Below are 19,078 nucleotides of genomic sequence, written 5' to 3' on the forward strand. Positions count from 1 at the left end.
GTGTCTGAGTGCCACCTCTGGCACACATGCCATAGGTTCACCACCACTGGCTTAAGGAGAATAAGGCTATTCATGAACTATACTTGTGATGACTATATCCTGCCTCCAGAATGAGAAGCAATTTTTCTCTGAATATCACTCACTCTTGGCTAACAGAATGTTACAGTTGTTGTCCTTGTGTTTTGCTTCTGGGCTTCCTTTAAAGAAGATAGGATGATGAATAGTGAAATTTTATGCTTGAGAAGGTGCCTCCTTATGAGAATCCAAGCATCTGTACACTCAGTGGGAGTCAAATTTTATTTCTTTAATACATTTATATAGTCACCCATGTTACATCAGATACAGAGCATGTGGTTTGTATATTTTAAATTTTAGCATTTGAATCCTTCCTTAGCTTCACCCCCCCACACACACACCTATCTAAAACATGTTCTTTCTCCTCCAGTCGTCCCAAAACATCCTTCAACTGGTTTGTGAACCCCATAAAAACATTCGTCTTCTTCATTTGGAAACGGTACAAGAAGTACATCATTGCATTGCTGATCATTGCAATTGTGACCATATTCTTGGTTCTTATTCTCTACACAATGCCTGGATACATCAGTGAGAAGATAATAAATGGCTAAAGAATTACTCTTCCTCCCCAGCAAATAAGGATTTAACAAAAGGAACAGAAGGGAGATAACAGTGACTTTCTATCAAAGATCTTAAAGAACATGGAATATAGCTGCCTAATTATTTGTACAGCATTTTAAAAATGCATCTGCCAGTGGAAAAGAAATGCTGCCTCTATCTGAGCAGACAGCCTGCTCACATATAGGATTCATAACAGTCTTTGAAATACATTTTTTACCCATCAATAGTTCTAAAGATAAAGTTTTATTGAAAAATATTTATGGATAAAATAAATAAAAGAAAGTAGAGGAGATGTAGAAGCACTAAACTTAGTCATACAAAGAAGACTAACAGTTTTATGCTGGTGCTGTTTGTGTTCCCAGATCAAATGTCTGTGGGAAAATGAATTTCAATTAGTCAAAACACATGCTATGGAGAAAAAAATCCCAATATTATAGAGCAAGAGATGGTAAGCAGTAGTGGGACGCACTTTATTGATAGAAAAAATATCACTTGTCATTGTTAGTATTTTGTGTTTATATAACAGTACATAGGAAAAATACACTGTGTACTGTACCATGCAAATAGACCAATTTTAACCATGGGGGGAAAAACTTTAGAAAATGATTCGATCAACTTAATTACATTTATACCTTTGTTTCCTCATATACTTACTATATCCTGGGTTGTGTTGTACCACACTGAATAAAATCCTATGGTGGTGCATTGAGGACACAAAAAACTATTAAGGTCTAGTTGAATCTTTAGAAGAATTAAGTGTATCAAATCCTTTGTGAGTTTTGCAATGGAAGTGCACAAAGGTTTTGCAGGTGCAAACTATACTAACTTTTTTAGATAATCAATCAGAGTGATTTTCTCTCTCCAACCATGCCTACCAAATAGGTAATAACATAATATCCAGTTTGAGAGAGGTAGAGATGTACTGCTGTTTGTGGAATAGACCACTTAGACTGCTGGAATACCAAACCACATTCATCTTCATAAGAAACACTCATAAACGGGAAAGATAATTAGTAGGGTTATATAGCTTTTCAGTACCTTAGATTCTATTAAGTAAAGTAACTTGTATGGGCTTTGGATATTTGGGCAATTGTGAGAGCATATTGAAGTGCTTTCATAATATGGAGTATGTGGGTCATCTATTCGTGAAATGGCTGCTATGGTGGACATGGCCAAAGAAAGCATTGGTTTTATAACCAAAAGACTGGAGAAATTGTTCCCCATCATTTGTTCTAAGCTCCAAGGAAGTTCTCTACTTTTAGTTTGGTCCTTATTCTGGGTAATCAGCCTACTACCAAAACACTACTCAAAATGTGTCCACTCAGCTGGAGCTCCTGGGCTGAGCAGGGATAATTAGAGTCAGGCTGTCCCAGGAGCTGTGCCATAAAGGGTCTTTTAGGAGATAGTCAGCATCTGAAATTGCACCCGAAAGCTTATAAGGAGCCAGTGCACTTTGATAAACAATTACATGAAATGAGTACACTGTATTCTGCTGCAGATTTTTGTTGTATGAGTCACAGCACAGTAAGTGGGGAATCTGCAATGCAATATTGCAGAATTTGTAAAAAAAAATAAGGTATCAAAAATCAGTTTATAGCTATCAACACTAAACTTTTAGGAACTCTGGTTGCTCTGCAAATCATGTTATTGACTAATCTTTCGTTTCCAAAGGACCAACTGGCTCCTAAATATGTGCCAAAGTGTGTCATAAGCAATATGTAGGCAACTAGTACTACACTAAATGAAGTGATTTGAACACATATGAACACAAAATTCCTTTCAATGATCAGACTACAAACAGTACTAGAAAACTATTTGGAGTTCAGTGGGAGATAGCTTCGATTTGGTTTTGAATATTTGGAAAGTCCAGTGCCGAACCAAAATTACATTATCCTTTGTGCCTTTTTTGTCTGCCATATGTATTTCTTTGTACAAATAGTAATCAGCATCCAGGAATTTTCAAAAAAATTAACAGTGAAAAAAGTATTTTTAACATAATTTTATTTATTTATTTATTATGAATGTATACTCTTTCTGTTTATGAAAATATTTGAGATTGTTGAATATTTTAAAAATACAAAAAAATAAAATTTAAAAGCTTGGCAGAAGAAAGGCATTTTTGCCGTTTTCCTAAATACTCAGAGAATTGGTGGCCAAACGCTCCTCTCCAAGTCACTCTACAGCCCAGGAAAGTCACAAGATAGGCAATTACTGGGTGGTAGAAAAGTGCACCAGCCTGAGCACTTCTTTAAGTACTATTGTCTCTGTGCATAACTTGGACAGGAAAGCAGAATTACAGAAGGAGAGTGAGCAAGCTGCTGCTCTGCTTTTCAGAGGTTTGTGGTCTTCTCAGCTACCCTTAGCTGCTTCCTCTCAATCCTGTTCCCCTTTTTTCTGTGGCCTGATATTCCACCTCTTTGACTTTGCTGGATAGCCCAAGGCTGTGTCCTTCTTTGCTACGTCCACCCGCCTCAGACACAAGAATGCCGGACCTGATTTCTGTCCAAGACTTCATCTCCCAAACCCAAGAGGACCTGAGTTCTCCAACAACCTCCTCCTTTGCTAGCCACATGGGCAAATGCAGGAACACAGTTTGCAGCTTAGAGGAGGTAAGGGAGGAGCAGGCAAAGAGGATTTAAGCCAACACAACTGGATTGAATTAGTTGCTGAGGATTTATTGGGGGGAGGGGTGTTTGGTAAACAAGAATCAGGAAATTTCACCACATCCTATTAACATGTAACCAATTATTATTTGTGAAATAATGTGAACTTTACTCTTTCAAAAGCAGAAGCTCGAAGCAGTTTACATAATAAAATGCAATTGTTAATTAAAAATTAAGTTCCTGAAAAAGTGAAAAATCTAATATTATATTTCTATTTTAAAGTATGAATGACATCCATACATCCAGATGCTCACAGCGGTTGACAATCCATTTAAAACTTTCCAGCCAAGCTGACAAAAAGAGTTTGACCATAATAAATGTGTTACTCCCTAAAATGCCATAAGTACAGCTATGCTCTTTAGAGCCAGACCATCACAGGACTTTACAGTGGCACAAAATTTCTCTGAGCCTTAACATTGGTGAATATACCATGAATTAGTCCTATCTAATAACTGCAGAGTTCCTATGGGCACAATCTGAAAGAGGTTGATATGCCTCTTTGGCGTAGTGAATTCTGCATGTTTCTTGAGTTATTACTCTCATCCTGTGTCAGCACTTCAACAACTGTTTATATACAATTTATGGTCTTCTCACAATATTATGTTGGAATGAATCACATGAAAATAAATGAGGCTTCATTCTAAGAAAACAACTGACACATGCAAAATTTATATTTTTAAAACAATAAGGTGGGGTACCTTTTATACAGCTACGGAAGAGATCATTTGCAATAAATATTTGTTGATTATAATTTTTAGAACCATTTCTGTCTCTTACTTTTTCATTTCCTCTTTTAAAATGTGTTGCACATCTTTCATTTTGATTTCCCAATAACCACACTTATTGTGAAGAAGGTTCTAGAAATGGACAGCTAGTTAAGTTTTGTAAAGAGCTGAGCAGATCCTGAAAGCTATCAAAAGTCCTTTAAGAGTTAGGGACAGGATGTAACATTGAATTTAAAATTGGTAGCAGGAAACCATTGAAGAATATTAATAGTTTGGAGGAAAAAACCTTGTAGCATCAGGAAAAGGAAATGTTGGTGAAGTTCACATTATAAGTCCAAAGGTTTATCTTCATTATTAGTGCTTCTAATTAGCATTCTGACATTATTTCATCTGGCATTATCTTACTACTTTAGTGTGTTAGCACTGTTAATTTTTGATACTGGGAAATACATTGATATTCCCAATCCTTTGGACACTGCATTCCATATCTGCACGTAGAACTTTAATTTCATCATCTTGTCAGATTTTAAATAATTCTGCTAGAATGTCATCAGTTCCTGCTGGCCTGTTATTAGCAATATTTTGTAGGGCCCAGTTAACTTTATTTTCCAGAATGTCTGATTGTAGTTCTGTGATAAAATCTTTTCATGAATTTCTGCTCTGACAATCTCTTTTGTTCATTTTTTCTCTATGGTTGTGCCACCTCTTTATATTTTCCTTTCTATATCCCTTTGATTTTTGTAATTTTCTTATTTTTTTAAACTATTTTTTATCCATCTATTTTTCTATTTTTTTGTACTTAATTTCTTTGAATTGGTTATTCAGACAGAACTCTTTGTGTCTCCCTGTTTTATCTAAAATTTATTTATTTATTTATTTATTTATTTATTTATTTATTTGTTTGTTTGTTTGTTTGTTTTTATATACCGCCCTTCTCCCGAGGGACTCGGGGCGGTGTACAGAGTAAGGTAGGTATACAGTTAAACAATAGTAAAAAACGATAGTAAAAACAAATGAAACCCCAAGAGCTATCAGGCCAGGCCGGACTGCTGGAACAGGTAAGTTTTTAAGTCGCGCCGGAAGGTGCGAAGGTCGGGGGCCATCCGGATTTCGGTAGGCAAGCAGTTCCAGAGGGTTGGCGCACCCACTGAGAATGCCCTCCCCCTGGGGGCCACCAGCCGTCATTCTTTGAGCGGTGGCACCCTGAGGAGGCCCTCTCTGTGGGAGCGCACAGGACGGAGAGGTGTTGACGTTGGCAGAAGGTGCTCCCGTAGGTAATCCGGACCCATGCTATGTAGGGCTTTGTTAGCACCTTGAATTTCACTCGGGAGGCAACCGGAAGCCAGTGCAGCTCACGGAGGAGAGGTGTGATATGGGAGTATCAGGAGGCCCCCAAAAGTGTTCGTGCAGCTGCACTCTGCACTAGTTGAAGCTTCCGAGTGGCTCTCAAGGGCAGCCCCATGTAGAGAGCGTTACAGTAGTCAAGGCGGGAGGTCACAAGTGCATGGGTGACTGTACGTAAGGCATCCAGGTCCAGATAAGGTCGTAGTTGGCGCACCAGTCGAACCCGAGTGAAGGCCCCCTTGGCCACAGCTCCTATGTGGTCTTCCAAGGATAGCTGTGAGTCTAGGAGGACACCCAGGTTGCGGGCCCTATTAACAGGGGGTAATAACTCATCCCCGATGTTAAGGGATGGAACGTTCTGAGTATCCTGGCATGCCAGTATGTACAGCCATTCAGTCTTGTCCGGGTTGAGTTGAAGCCTGTTCCTCCCCATCCATTCCCAGACCGCTTCCAGGCAACGGGACATCACGTCGAGGGCATCACTGATGCTGTTTGGAGTTGAGATGAAAAGCTGGGTGTCATCAGCATACTGATGGTACCCTACTCCAAAACCACGAATGATCTCACCTAGCGGTTTCATGTAGATGTTGAACAGGAGAGGCGAGAGAACCGACCCCAGAGGGACTCCACAAACGAGAGGCCTCGGAGTCGACCTCTGTCCTCCTGCCAACACCGACTGCGAGCGTCCCAGGAGAAAGGAGAACCACCGCAGAACCGTGCCTCCCACTCCCAATCCCCTGAGGCGCCGCAGCAAGATACCATGGTCGATGGTATCGAAAGCCGCCGAAAGGTCTAATAAGACTAGGACAGAGGAATGGCCCCTGTCCCGGGCCCTCCAGAGATCATTCATCAGAGCGACCAATGCCGTCTCCGTGCTGTAGCCCGGCCTGAAGCCCGATTGGCACGGGTCTAGATAATCCGCTTCCTCCAGGACCTGAGGAAGCTGATGCGCCACCACACTCTCAACAACCTTCGCAAGGAAGCGAAGGTTGGAGACTGGACGAAAGTTATTCAATGAAGCTGGGTCTAAGGTGGGCTTCTTGAGGAGAGGTCTCACCACCGCCTCCTTCAAGGAGGCGGGGAAGTGACCCTTGTCAAGCCCCGCCGGCCTCCCGTCCGCTCGGGCCTCGACATCGCCTCCGTTGAGCCCCGGACTCCCGGATGGTGGGCGTGGCTTCGTCTGCCGCCGCAGCGTGCCGCCGCAGCCCCGCTGAGCAGCTGACCGGTTCCCAGCTGAGCAGCGCGCCCGCTTTCTCACGGCCGGACTCCGGACCCTCGCCTGGTTCTTGCAGAGCACGCCGCCGCAGCCCCGCCGAGCAGCTGGCCGGTGCCCAGCTGATCGGCGCGCCCGGACGGCACCTTCCCCGGGCCCCGGACGCTCGTTTGGAGGGCATGGCTTCGCCCGGACGCCGCGGAGCGCGCCGCCGCAATCCCGCCGAGCAGCTGGCCGGCGCTCAGCTGATCGGTGCGCCCGCTCCCAGACGGCCGGCGGGCGCGCGCTCGCCTCGTCAGCGGGGACGGCGCCGGGCGCCCACCGGTCTGGCGCTGACGTATGCTTCCCGGCAGCTGGACACTGAACTGCGGATGGCGCCCGGGCAGCAACGGGCTGAACCAAGCAGACAGTTGGACTCGCCCCAGCAATTGGACTCGCCCCAGCAGACTGTGGAGGGGTGTGTGGCTGTGCCCGTTTTGCCACCCTCTGTTACTGGACTCGGGGGGGGATTAACGTCCGCAACGCCAGCACGGACTGGGGCGCGTGAGGGAGCGGAAGGACAGAACTCACCTGGGAGGGGGCTTGACGGGCTGCAGCAGTGCACGCGATGGGTGGTGGCTATGCACGGTGAAGGGTGGGGCATTTATGGGGAGGCGGGCGGATGCCGGTTTGCTTTGAAGGGGTGGGGTTAGGGTGTGGTAATATGATAAAAGAGCGTTGAGGCTAGGTGCCTCAACGCTGACTTTACCGCGGTTTGCTTTGGAGAAGAATAAACCTTGTTACTCGTTCCTTTCGAAGTGCTTTTGTTTCCTGGGAGAGGACGACGCGACAGTAAGTCAGCGTTCTTCTAGGATACCTACTGCTGTTACCCACGCTTTGGGCATGGCAGAGGATCCATCGGGGCTTGATCTGGCAGCCAAAGAGGAAGGGGCTGTCGGGGCTGCAGTTGCAACTCCCCCTGATCCTGGCGAGCCGGAGGGGCCAGCAGTGCGGCCGAAGACCAAGGGGGTTATAGCCTCGGCTGAAGTCGGTGACAGTTGGGAGGTGGGGTCTCTGGCTCAAAGTGGGGGAGGGTGGCAAAGCCCTTCCTCGGAGCGTTGGGACCAAGACCGTGGTGAGGGCCGTCCACGGGCTGGTGTGTCGGCTTGGAGGGAACGGCGGTTGACGGAGGAGGAAGGTGAGGAGTGGAGCTACTCGACGGCCCCAGGGGCCTACACGATGGACGTGTTGCGGGACCGTTTTGGGGAGTTCGGCCTTCAGGACACTGCACCTTGGTCACCTGCGGGACCGGCTCAGGAGTCGCGGCGGTGGCCACTACAGAGGCTGACACCCGGCCAGTCGGGCCAGCCCAGTTCCCGCCTGGCAGGCCCAAGGTTTCGGGGCCCGCCATCACGGCTGACGGAGATGGGAGCTGTTCAGGCCGAACGACAACGCCCCGGGGTGTCAGACCAGGCAGAGGCCACCAGGTGGGCAACAACGGCCGGGGCTTCCGCACGGCCATGGAGCGGGCGGCACCAAGCGCCAGGTACAAGGGGGCCCAGGGCCCAGGGGGGCCCCTGGGGCCCGGGGGTGATCTGGGGCCCTCCACCGCTGCCGGTTACGTACGACGGCCACCCTGACCGGCTTGCCATGTTCCTAAGCCACACCATTCACCACCTGGACCAGTACGGTGCAGCCTATACCTCCCAATGGGCCATGGTGGTGGCTATCACAGCAAGCTTGCAGGGAGAGGCCGCGGCATGGGCGGCTGACCTGTATGGCGAGCATGCCCGGGAGCTAGCTGACGTCGGGTTGTTCCTGGAGTCACTGCGGAAGGACAGAACTCACCTGGGAGGGGGCTTGACGGGCTGCAGCAGTGCACGCGATGGGTGGTGGCTATGCACGGTGAAGGGTGGGGCATTTATGGGGAGGCGGGCGGATGCCGGTTTGCTTTGAAGGGGTGGGGTTAGGGTGTGGTAATATGATAAAAGAGCGTTGAGGCTAGGTGCCGACGACGCGACAACCCTCACTCAGAGAAGCAGAGATGACCGCCTGAAACCAGCCTCGTGTCCCCTCTCGGGCTGCATAAGCCAGCCAGGAAGGGCATGGGTCCAGTAAGCATGTGGAGGAGCTCAACCTCTTCATAATCCTGTCCACTTCCCTTGGAGTCACAGGATCAAATTCCTCCCAGATGACGTCGACAAGACTGTCCATGTCCTGTTCCTCAGAGTCTGCCCAGTTGGAGTCCAGGCCGGTTCGAATCCGAGTGATTTTATCCAACAGATATTGGCCGAATTCCTCGGCTCGACCCTGTAAGGGTTCCTCTCTCACCTCTTGGTTCAGAAGGGAGCGAGTCACTCTGAACAGAGCAGCCGGGCGATTATCTGCGGATGCGATGAGGGTGGAAAAATAATTGGATCTCGCCACCCTCATCGCTGCGAGATAAGACCTGGTGAGGATTCTTAGTCGCAACCGGTCGGATTCAGATCGACTGGATCTCCAACGGCTCTCTAGGCCCCGTCTCCGACGCTTCATCTCCCGGAGCTCCGCGGTGAACCATGGGGCTCGCTGGGATCTGCGCCGGGTCAGGGGCCGCAGGGGTACAACTCGGTCAAGTGCCTCCGTGGCTGCCCTTTCCCAGGCTTCCACTAAGGCATCTGCCGAATTTTAGAGTTTAGCTGCACAAATTTTCCTGTCTCTGTTGCCATTCAGCACGTCAGCAGACTGTCGTTTTTCTTTTACTTTTTGCATTTCTGAATATTTTTTGTTTGCTTCATTTTTAATTATGTGTCAGTTTTCAGTGTAGAGTTCTGCGAGGCACTCTGTAATAACTATTCTATTAAAGATATTTTTCACATTTGTCACATGTGAAACATTGCTGAGCTTTTATTTTGGTCTATTTTATTTATTTTCTTTAGTTTAAGGTTTAATTTGGTAAAGAATGTGTAATCTTAAGCCACAAGAAGCAGTAAGTCTTATTTGTGCTGGTTGCATAGTACTTTTCCATAGTACTCCATCTGTATATTGTATATGATTGCATTGTATATCATATAGGTAATGATTTCAGTTTTGTCCGTTTGACCAATAGAAAAATAAAATAAAAAAACCTTGTCTAGTTAGTTCACACCTTGAACTTCCACCAGCTGTACAGTGACAAACCTCTCTATCTTCATTCCACACAAAAAGGGTAATAAATGGCTAGCAATCTTCACCATGCTTTCCAGTATACTGTATGTATTTGAGTGTATTTATTTATTTACATAATTTATATTATCAGCCACTTCACAAGCAAGTTATTCTGGGACGTTTACAACAAACTAAAATAATAAATATCTAAAATCATTTTCATTAACAAGTATTAAAAACATTATACTTGTTTTAGTAGTTTGTATAGTTTTTTTAGACGAAGGGACATTAATAGCAATGGAGCCACCTCACTAGTTCATCTGTCCCCTGACATCCCCAGGTCTGCTGGCAAAACCAGATCTCGAAGGACCTTCACAAGCTGAGAACTGATGAGGTTATTCTTATCTTGGGGTGTAGGGGAGAAAATTCCAGCATTGGATGATCTGCAAAAATCTGAACAGTATTTTATTTATTTACAGCATTTGTATAGCTGCCCATCTTAAAACCAACTCTGGGTGGCTTGCATCCAATAAATACATAACGCTGAAAATAATAAAACAGAAAAACCTGGCACTACAGCCCCACATTCTCATCTCACCTCACCCTATTCCAGTGCTTGCAATATAGTCAAGTCTTGAAAGCTCTCCAGAGGGATAAAAGGATAGGAGCAGCTTGATCTGAGAGGAAGGAGTACCATAGCGTAAGGCTTGCAACAGAAAAGGCAAGCTTCCAAGGACCCACAAGATGGGAATGTTTATGGCAAGCAAGGCAGTCCTGCAGGTAATTTTGTCCCAAGCTATATAGCGCTTTAACGATATCAGCACCTTGGATTGACCCTGGAAGAAAATTGAGAGCCAATGCAACTCATGGAACAGGCAAGCCTCAGGGCGCCCAATACAGTTCATGTCACTGCATTCTGGACCAGTTATAACTTCTGGGTGGTCATCAAGGGCATACTGCATAGTGTATATTGCAGTAATCCAAATAGGTTAGTTATGAAGGTAAGTTTAAATAGTAGATTGTAATAAATCTGAACAAAACCACTGAAATCTTCCAGAAACAGCCTGCATCATTGTTGTCTTAAAAGCTTCTGTGAACATAGGTTTTGTGGGGAGGGGATGACAATATATGCAATATGATGTCATCATGCAAATGCCACCACTTATAAAGTTGTGTCTGATATCATGATGCTAGGATATAACCATAACCTTTGTATAATAAGTTCATTCCAAGCCTGTGACCATTTTAGTGTCCTTATGATTTGCTATAAAAGCTAATCCTAATGAACTGCAAAATTAAAGTAATAGTATGTTGGTAACTCTGCAATAACATACTTTTCCCAATTGCTGTGGTTGTGGGCAAAAGAGAACATATGTTTAGTCTTTCTTTTTCAATGCTTTTAGGATTTGGATTCAGATCGAACCGTTCTGCAAAAAATGAGGAAATCAGTCAAAGCAAAGCACACGACTGGACAAGGTCAGACTGCAACAAGAAATAGAACGTAGCCAAGGGAGCCAAATCTGGTGGGCCAGAATATTTCTGTATCTTTATATCTTTAAGGAGTTTTTTTTTAAAAAAAGGACTAATTCATTTACTTCCTTCTCTTAATTCTTAAAAATACAGGTATCCAGAAATAGATCCTACTAAACTTTAGCAAGAATGGTGAATTTAGTAAAGCTGTTTAGAGAACTAGTTTGGTGTAGTGGTAAAGGCATCAGGCAAGAACCTGGGAGACTCTGAGTTCTAGTTCCAGCTTAGGCACGAAGCCAGCTGGGGGGGACCTTGGCCTAGTCCACAGGTCTGCAACCTGCGGCTCCGGAGCCGCATGCGGCTCTTTCAGCCATCTCCTGCGGCTCCCAGTCCTCTGCCATGTGCAGTCCAAAAAAAAAAAGGGGGACTAAAAAATTTCAACCAATCAATTCAAATATGCAGGGTAGGTGCATATCTCGCCTTGGCTCCACTCTTCAGTCAAACCTTGTTCTGCGCATGCGCGCATGTACGCACACGTGCACACATTTTTTGAGGCTCCCAGTTTTTCCTTTTGTGAGGGAAACGGTTCTGAGTGGCTCTTTCACTATTTCAGGTTGCTGACCCCTGGCCTAGTCATTCCCTCTCAGCTCTAAAAAGCAGGCAATGGCAAAACATTTCTGAAAGGCTTTGCCAAGAAAACTGCAGGGACTTGTCCAGGATGTCAATACTTCCTCAAAGGAACCAAAAAAGGGGGGAAGGAGGGGAGGCAGCTTACAATGAACCACAAATTAGGCAACATGATCTATAAGCCAAGTCCATGTCATGCAAAGAAAGAAAAGTTGATTGTTATGATCACACTCAGTAAATGTATTGCACAAACTGCCATTTTCAGGTAGGATGCACAGGACGGCTACCTGACAAATATACTTGTTCAATTCAGTACATGCCTAGCACTAAGCAACTCTCCTTTATATTAAATCCTTTTCATTTAATCCATGAAAAGCTGGTTTCCCTGCAGACAGACACTCTAGAATTCCATGTCAAGCTGTAGATGCAAATGCTGCCCACTACAGGCAATTTTGTTAAACCCCATGGAAATTGGCTGTTCACTGATGTTGTGTACTACTTTTTTACACATGAACAGACATTTGGGTGCAGCAGACTAAATATATGCACTCTGCTTAATAATCTGTGTATGCAAGAAAAAAGCTGGATTCACACATTACACTGTGCAACAGTTTGTTTTAACTAAGGATTATTAAATAAACCATATATCCTGTTTTGCACATTAACCATAAACCATGGCTTAGGAGTCAGAATGGCCAGATTGATAGACTACAATTAACCAGAATCAAACTTTATTTATACAATCATAGGCATCACATGTCTACAACGGACAGAAATTATATAATTTGCATTATTTGCATGACGATGCCATAACACTGTGGTATCACTTGCTGTCCTGCTCCCCTGCAGACATCCCACAGTGTGAATCCAGCCAAACTGTAATATTCCGTGAAAGAAATTAGATCAGACAAGTACTTTTGTGAACAAATTGATTCAAAAAACAAACAGCATAATCATGGACATTACCATGGTGACATCAATTTCTCAAAGAGAAAATATATTCCAAAAGTGCTTCCTTCACTCCTGACCAGCTATCTCTCTGTGACCCCTTTGTCATTACACCTCCTTTCTTTTCTTTGGATACCTCTTGTAGATAAATTTCCCATTCAGGATACATTTGGAAATCATTAGCTCCAGATGAGAAAAGACTGAGGGATCGTATCTTATTATAAAGCAGTCTTCCTTGTAAAGGCTTACCATTTGCAATCTGTCATTCCTCATTTGGCATGGAACTCCAGCCCTTATCTGCCCTTACCAGCATGGACAGGAGGACCCAAGAACTAGAAGACCACATATTCTCTTCCGCTGTGCAATCTTAACAAACCTCAGATTAGTTATCTGAGGTCCTTACCTTCATGCGGCATTCTATGTTCTTCTCAAAGTACATTGCCATATCCTAATTTCCACAGTGTGCCAATGCTATTTGTATTCATGTTGGTTTTAGGGCCATTAAAATAAATGAAATGGCTTCCTGCCAATGTTTTCAGATTCCTTTTATAATACAGCTTTGCTTGCCTCAGAAAAAGATGTGCAAGAACATTCAAATACCTTTTTATTTCTGCAGATCTCATTAGCCACTTAGAAGCTCATATTGCTGCCCTGGAGAAATTTTCAGGAAACTATCACAACACTGGAGATGAAAAGCTGTCTGAAGCTTTTGCCACCTTTGCTTCATTTTCACAAGAGCTGCTAGAAGCCATCAAGAGTCTGGTACTGCCCCATTCATCTGACCTCCCATTTTCTGGGGAAAGTGTTCCGATGCCCTACTGTTGGGTTTGCTGGGCATTGTTGTCCGACAGCATCTGGAGGGCTACGGAAAGGACTTTCCTGTTCTTTGTCATGACCGTTTGTATTAATTTCATTTTAGGAAATCAGTTGAAATTTCCCTGACCTGTGCAAAATCTGACTACAGGTGTCAAGAAATTCACATGATTAAATAATCTCCTAGTTATAAAAATGGAAAATGTGCTTAATCCATTTATTAATCAGAGGGGGCAGCAGAACATTTTGATGCTTTCCGTATATCAGTAGTCATTTTTTTTGTGTGTGGACCAAAGCCCATGCTCAGCATTTGGGGAGCCTGAGATAGGAGTAAGGTTGGGGACAAATGTTTGAGAATTCTAACTGCAATGTACTTTAAGATTATTCCACAATTCCTACCAGTTTTTTATCCTAAAGTTCCATTGGACTGCAACTCAGTCCTGGTTTTAAAGATATGCCCTCAAGACTTTCCCTTTATCTTAATTCCAGCCCAGAGGATAGACGCTTAAAGGCACCTTTAGCTGTTCCAGCTTTGAAGTAATGTTCTCATGATCCAATTTTTGCATTATAATCTGTCATGAAAGCTAATTTGGTGTAGCTGTAACAATAAGACATCAGAGTAGAAACCAGGAGACTGTGGTTTCTAATGGTAGCTTGGGTTCTAGTGCCAGCTGGGTGACTTTGGGGCAGTCATTTCCTCTCAGCCCTAGGAAAGAAGCAATGACAAACTGCTTCTGAAGAAAACTGCAGGGACTTGTCCAGATAGTTTCCAAGAATTAGATATGATTGAATGGAAGAAGAAAAAATCTTTCATACTACACCAACCACTTGGCTGCTGATGTAATCTAGGTTGAGGATCAGCTGACTTTCTATTGGTTTTGTTAGCCTGGCTGCAGAAGAGACAGGATAATTGGCTTCTGCAGAGGCATCTGCCCTCAAGTGCTGATCAATCCATTCTGAAGTGCTTGTTTCATCTTACACAGGCTCTCTATATGCACTGATTTAGTACTCTTTTGAAAGAGCATGGAGCCGTCCTTAAAGAAGACTGGTTTACACTGCATAAAATATTTGATCCAGGAAAAATAGCGGAGTTTGCCAGCTGCGCATTGCTAGTTCTGTGCCTGATGAGGGTGTTAAAAGTTTTCTGGTGTTTCTGCTCAGTAGGGGTTTCATGTGGCCATTGATTGTAATACTGGGGTAGCAGGCACATCCCATTTTGTTTGTTCCACAAGGTTCTTCTAGATGCTGCTTGTCATGACCCTTTATTGCCAGCACTGCCATCCCTTTGCTAAGCAAGGGTAAAGTTCAATTATTATCAATTGCTTCTTCTCATTTCATACCATACCAGTTATCTACAGCCGTGAACAATCAGCTGTTTGGATTCAGAATGACTGCTCTCTCAGAAGAGTAGTAGGACTTTGTGTTTTGTTTTTTTTTGCAAAACAGCAAGTTTAGACCTGCTATAGATGAGATTTCTGAATGTTATACATAATATTGCTCTGGGACCGGCATTACCTGCTTCTATCATTGTTTTTGAATTCCTGCAGTACTGCTGGATCTGTTTGCTTTTAGGGGAGGTTCTTATATCACCTGCCCTGCCTCATAAATAGAGTTATGGGGACCAGACATTATAAGAGAACAGCTGCTCGACTCTTATTAATGTCTATAAACATTGGCTGTCTGAAAGCATTCCACATAATAGCCCATACTATACTGCATAATTTAAGCTATTACAAGTTTTCAATGTTCTCTTCTTTCATTAGGAAAGAGCACTTATTATGTGCCAATTACATAATAAACTTTGTTTTTCAGTTGCTGAGCCTCTATCACAACATTCATTTTTCTCTGGATTCACTGGTCAAGGGAGATTTCAAAGGGGTGAGTTGATGCTGGAATTAGATTGTAGAATGTGTATTAAAGCCAGTCATCTGTTAATTTTCAAAATGTGATTTCATGATCTTTAAAGGAGTCACTCTGTAGTTTCTATGTTGAAGGAAACACTCCTTATTAGGGACAGCTCTTTTCATACTATTTCATTTATGAATGACAATAATACACGCTCAAATTCCTCACCCTGAAGTTATTTTATTGCAAAGCCTTTTACACAGACTATTTTTCTGATAATTCTTTTGGGCAGTTGTGAACAGTGTTTTTGTTTTTGTTTTCTGAGGTGGTATCAACGCTGTAGTGTTATCAATTTCATTTGTGAGGAAGTGATAGGAAAAACTGCATAATTCCTAAATAAGCAGAACTAAAGTTGTTTTCTATGAATAATTTGAAAATGTCAAGAGATTAAGTTCATTTTTAAGACACACAATTGGGCTGGAAAGAATGGACCTTCTCAGAGCAGCTAGTATGTCAATAAATTAAAATTACTTTTAAACTTAAGTTTTTTGTTCAGGCCTGCATGATCTCAAGCAATCAACTCAACAAACAGGAGAATATTTGTAGTCTTTTACTACTTCAGTGCAATGAAAAATGACTTTTTCAGCATTTACATACCACTTCCAAGACTATACATTGGTGTATTGCATTAACTTTCATTTTAAACAGAGCAGCTAGTAGGCTGCATTTCTTGCCTTATGCCTATATAAAAGCAATTTGTGTGGCAGAAATAAGGGGGATTATTAAAAGAAACTGTAGCCTAATTTTGATGAGCTTCCTTGCAATCCAATGATATTGCAATGGGGGCTTGTTGCTGCAGGCAGGCAATTCTCATTTATTTCAATTGTTTCACCAAATGGATAATTCAGCAACATAAGATGGAATTTGATACTTGTTAATGGGAACACTCAAAGATGCTAGCAAACCAGACTGAAGATTAGATGTTGGCACAATAGGGAGAAAGAGAAAGGAAGTAGCATATCCAATACTGCTGAATGTGACTATAAGGGTTTTCCTTATGGTCTAATAGCAACACAAATGTGCATTAATAACTGTTTATTACCTTCTGTCCCATCTTCATGAATTTGCCATTGTCTCATTGTGGCAGGTTTACATTTAAAGTATTGTAGAACCCACAGACCATGTGTCTGAATGCTTCCCATCTCATATTTAAGGAGGGTAAGGAGGGTCCCTTCAGCTTCACCCACATTCCTTTTGCAGGCTGAGCTGCCTCATATCTGACCTGGCTCTTCCCTCTGTCTCCCAAGGTCATTCCCACATACCATTAAACACATTTTTTTTCTCTAGCCCTTTCCTGTAGGGATTGAGAATCCTATATTTTCTCCACCCTCCAGCCCCATACCTCCATAGGTCTTGTTGCAGATTGGAGTTGCTTGATAATTTATTTATTTTTTTACTGAGTTACCTTTCAGTGTCTTGGTCCTTATCGGTGTGGGGTGGGAAACAATTACTTGCTGCTGGCTGGCTATAGCAGTCTGCATCAATAGAAGCTTGTGAGGCTGTTAGGCTCCGTTACTTCTCACTCCAGTTATCAGCTTCAGCATTTCATTGCTCACTCCACCAAACCTATGTTCCGTTTCACCTCCTCCAGGCCCAGCTGGCTGCTTTTTCAGCTTTGACTCAACTTTCTTTCTTCTACTTCCATTCAGCATTTTTCTTTTATCTCTCTGCAGCACAAGTGTGGTCATTTATTTTCAGAAAATCCCAGGGGATACAAAACCACAAGGAAGGAAAACTCACATTGGCAGCTTTGAAGTTTTTCTTCCACACTCATCCCCAGTAGAGGCTGCTTAAAGTTGTCCTTAGCTGTTTCAGTTTTAAAGTAGCATTTCTCTGCTCTGCTGGGCTGTGAATACAATCTAGCATATCTCATCAATGGGATGCTAATGCAGTCTTCAGCTTGGGATCTGCCCAGCTTCTTTTTATACTTTAGGCCAGAGGTGTGGAGCAAGCATTTTGCTGAGCAAGATATGGGTTCCTTTTTCATGCTATGCATCTTTCTATACTTGCATACTATTAGTTGGGGAACCCAATAAGTAGATAAACCTACTCTGTTAGCATCTACCTGCACTTCTTTTTTCCATCCAACAGGTTGGAGGGGAAGTAATGTTAGAGGAATCCACTAATCTCCCTCCTTACTTTCTGCAATAAGTGTATAAAGATGGTACCTATCACCAACTTCATTGCTGCTGCCAGTTGGGGCAGGATCCATTGAAGATTGCTTTGGAGCTGATTAATGATTGGGGCAGAACAATGCATTCCAGCTTACTTTTATGTCAGTTCAACTACTGGTGGATAACACTTTAATATAGCTCTCTGGAAAAGAGAATTAGGAGATGGAAAAGCTGAAAGAATTCACTCTCTATGATGCCACACACTAAAAACTTTTTTTGAAAATATATTTATTTTATTTGTTTTCAAACTCTTTGGAAATGTAATGGCTCTTTTTCTGTATATTGTTTCCAATACCACAGTTAGAAGAAGGAACCATAGCGCAGGAGCTTTTGCAAGTATGTAGCCTCAGATTTTATCCCTGATAGTCCAAGTTGAAAGGATCAAGAAGGTGTTGCTTCTATCAGAGAGTACCAGAGAGGTACTAATTAGGTCTGATGAGTACAGACAAGTTGAGGATTAATCATTTCAAATGTCTATTTTAGTAACTGATCAGTTGAAACAAAACTTTATTTAGTATTAATATTGTGCCTAAAGAAGCATAATGATATAGTATACTGTAAAGTATTATATAAAGGGGAATTATGACTTAAACACTATAATGTTAAACAGATTAATTTCAATAGCTAATTTTCTGCATTATTAAAGATTATTATACAAACAGTATAACTGTATTTAGCAATATTCAGAAAAGTAGAATCAGATTGATCTGATAATAACTGAAGGTAAATTGAAATGCTTGACACACAAATACACACATGCTAACAGAACAGTTTAGCAATGTAAAATTATTTGGGGGTAGAAAAATAGAACAAAAGACAAAATGCAGCATTAAAGTGTTGCTTCATCTCTCAATAGGATTTTAAAAAGCCTTTTGAAAAAGCTTGGAAGGACTATGAAAGCAAACTGTAAGTTGTTTTGATATTATCTTCTTTACAAAACTAACCCTACTTTATTTTGAGCTGATTTTATCAAAGCACTTACCTAACATTGCTTTTTCTCTACTTGAGTGCAAAGATAGAGAAAGAAAAGCGTGAACTGGCAAAACAGTACGGAATGGTGAGGACAGAGGTTGCTGGAGGAGAGATTGCTGAGGAGATGGAAAAAGAGCGAAGGATGTTCCAGTTACACATGTGTGAGGTAAGGCAGGCAGATGGTGAGGTTTCTTCTCAGAAAGGAGGTCCTGAGCCTGTCTTTCTTTCAGCTTAGGCAGGATCCTAAGCACGATACCTCTGAAATGGTTGAGAATCTATTAACTCCATCCTGTGGAATCCTTGGTGCTTTCAGAGGTTGGGAGTTTTGGATGTTTCAGTACCCAATGAGGTAATATCTTCAGTGCCAGATGGGAATGGGCTCATATCTCCACTGGGTCCCACATCCTTGGCTCTTCTCGCTCTCTTGCTTCTTACTTCATTTATTTTTTCCAAAGATTGCCTGTAGGAAAGAGAAATGGCCTA

General features: G+C 42.9%; 2 protein-coding genes across 2 annotated transcripts in view; both read left to right on the forward strand.

Annotated features, from left to right (window-relative positions):
* The window catches only part of LOC308665399 (fer-1-like protein 4), a gene marked incomplete at its 5' end in the record, with an annotated part of 65,784 nt that extends 64,851 nt beyond the window's left edge, over window positions 1-933 (forward strand). Inside the window, one exon of the mRNA XM_081323388.1 lies at window positions 446-933. Within this exon, the coding sequence (XP_081179514.1) occupies window positions 446-626 (181 nt within the window). The 3' untranslated portion in view covers window positions 627-933. The remainder of the gene's footprint in view (window positions 1-445) is intronic.
* Window positions 934-962: 29 nt separating this feature from the next.
* The window catches only part of LOC308665400 (arf-GAP with SH3 domain, ANK repeat and PH domain-containing protein 1-like), a 55,752-nt gene continuing 37,636 nt past the window's right edge, over window positions 963-19,078 (forward strand). The window contains exons 1-6 of the mRNA XM_081323389.1: window positions 963-3,245; window positions 11,090-11,162; window positions 13,348-13,493; window positions 15,357-15,422; window positions 18,480-18,529; window positions 18,632-18,761. Of these exons, the coding sequence (XP_081179515.1) occupies window positions 3,120-3,245; window positions 11,090-11,162; window positions 13,348-13,493; window positions 15,357-15,422; window positions 18,480-18,529; window positions 18,632-18,761 (591 nt within the window). The 5' untranslated portion in view covers window positions 963-3,119. The remainder of the gene's footprint in view (window positions 3,246-11,089; window positions 11,163-13,347; window positions 13,494-15,356; window positions 15,423-18,479; window positions 18,530-18,631; window positions 18,762-19,078) is intronic.

The sequence above is a fragment of the Vipera berus genome (assembly GCF_964194415.1).
Source record: "Vipera berus genome assembly, chromosome: 3".
NCBI classification, from domain to species: domain Eukaryota; kingdom Metazoa; phylum Chordata; class Lepidosauria; order Squamata; family Viperidae; genus Vipera; species Vipera berus.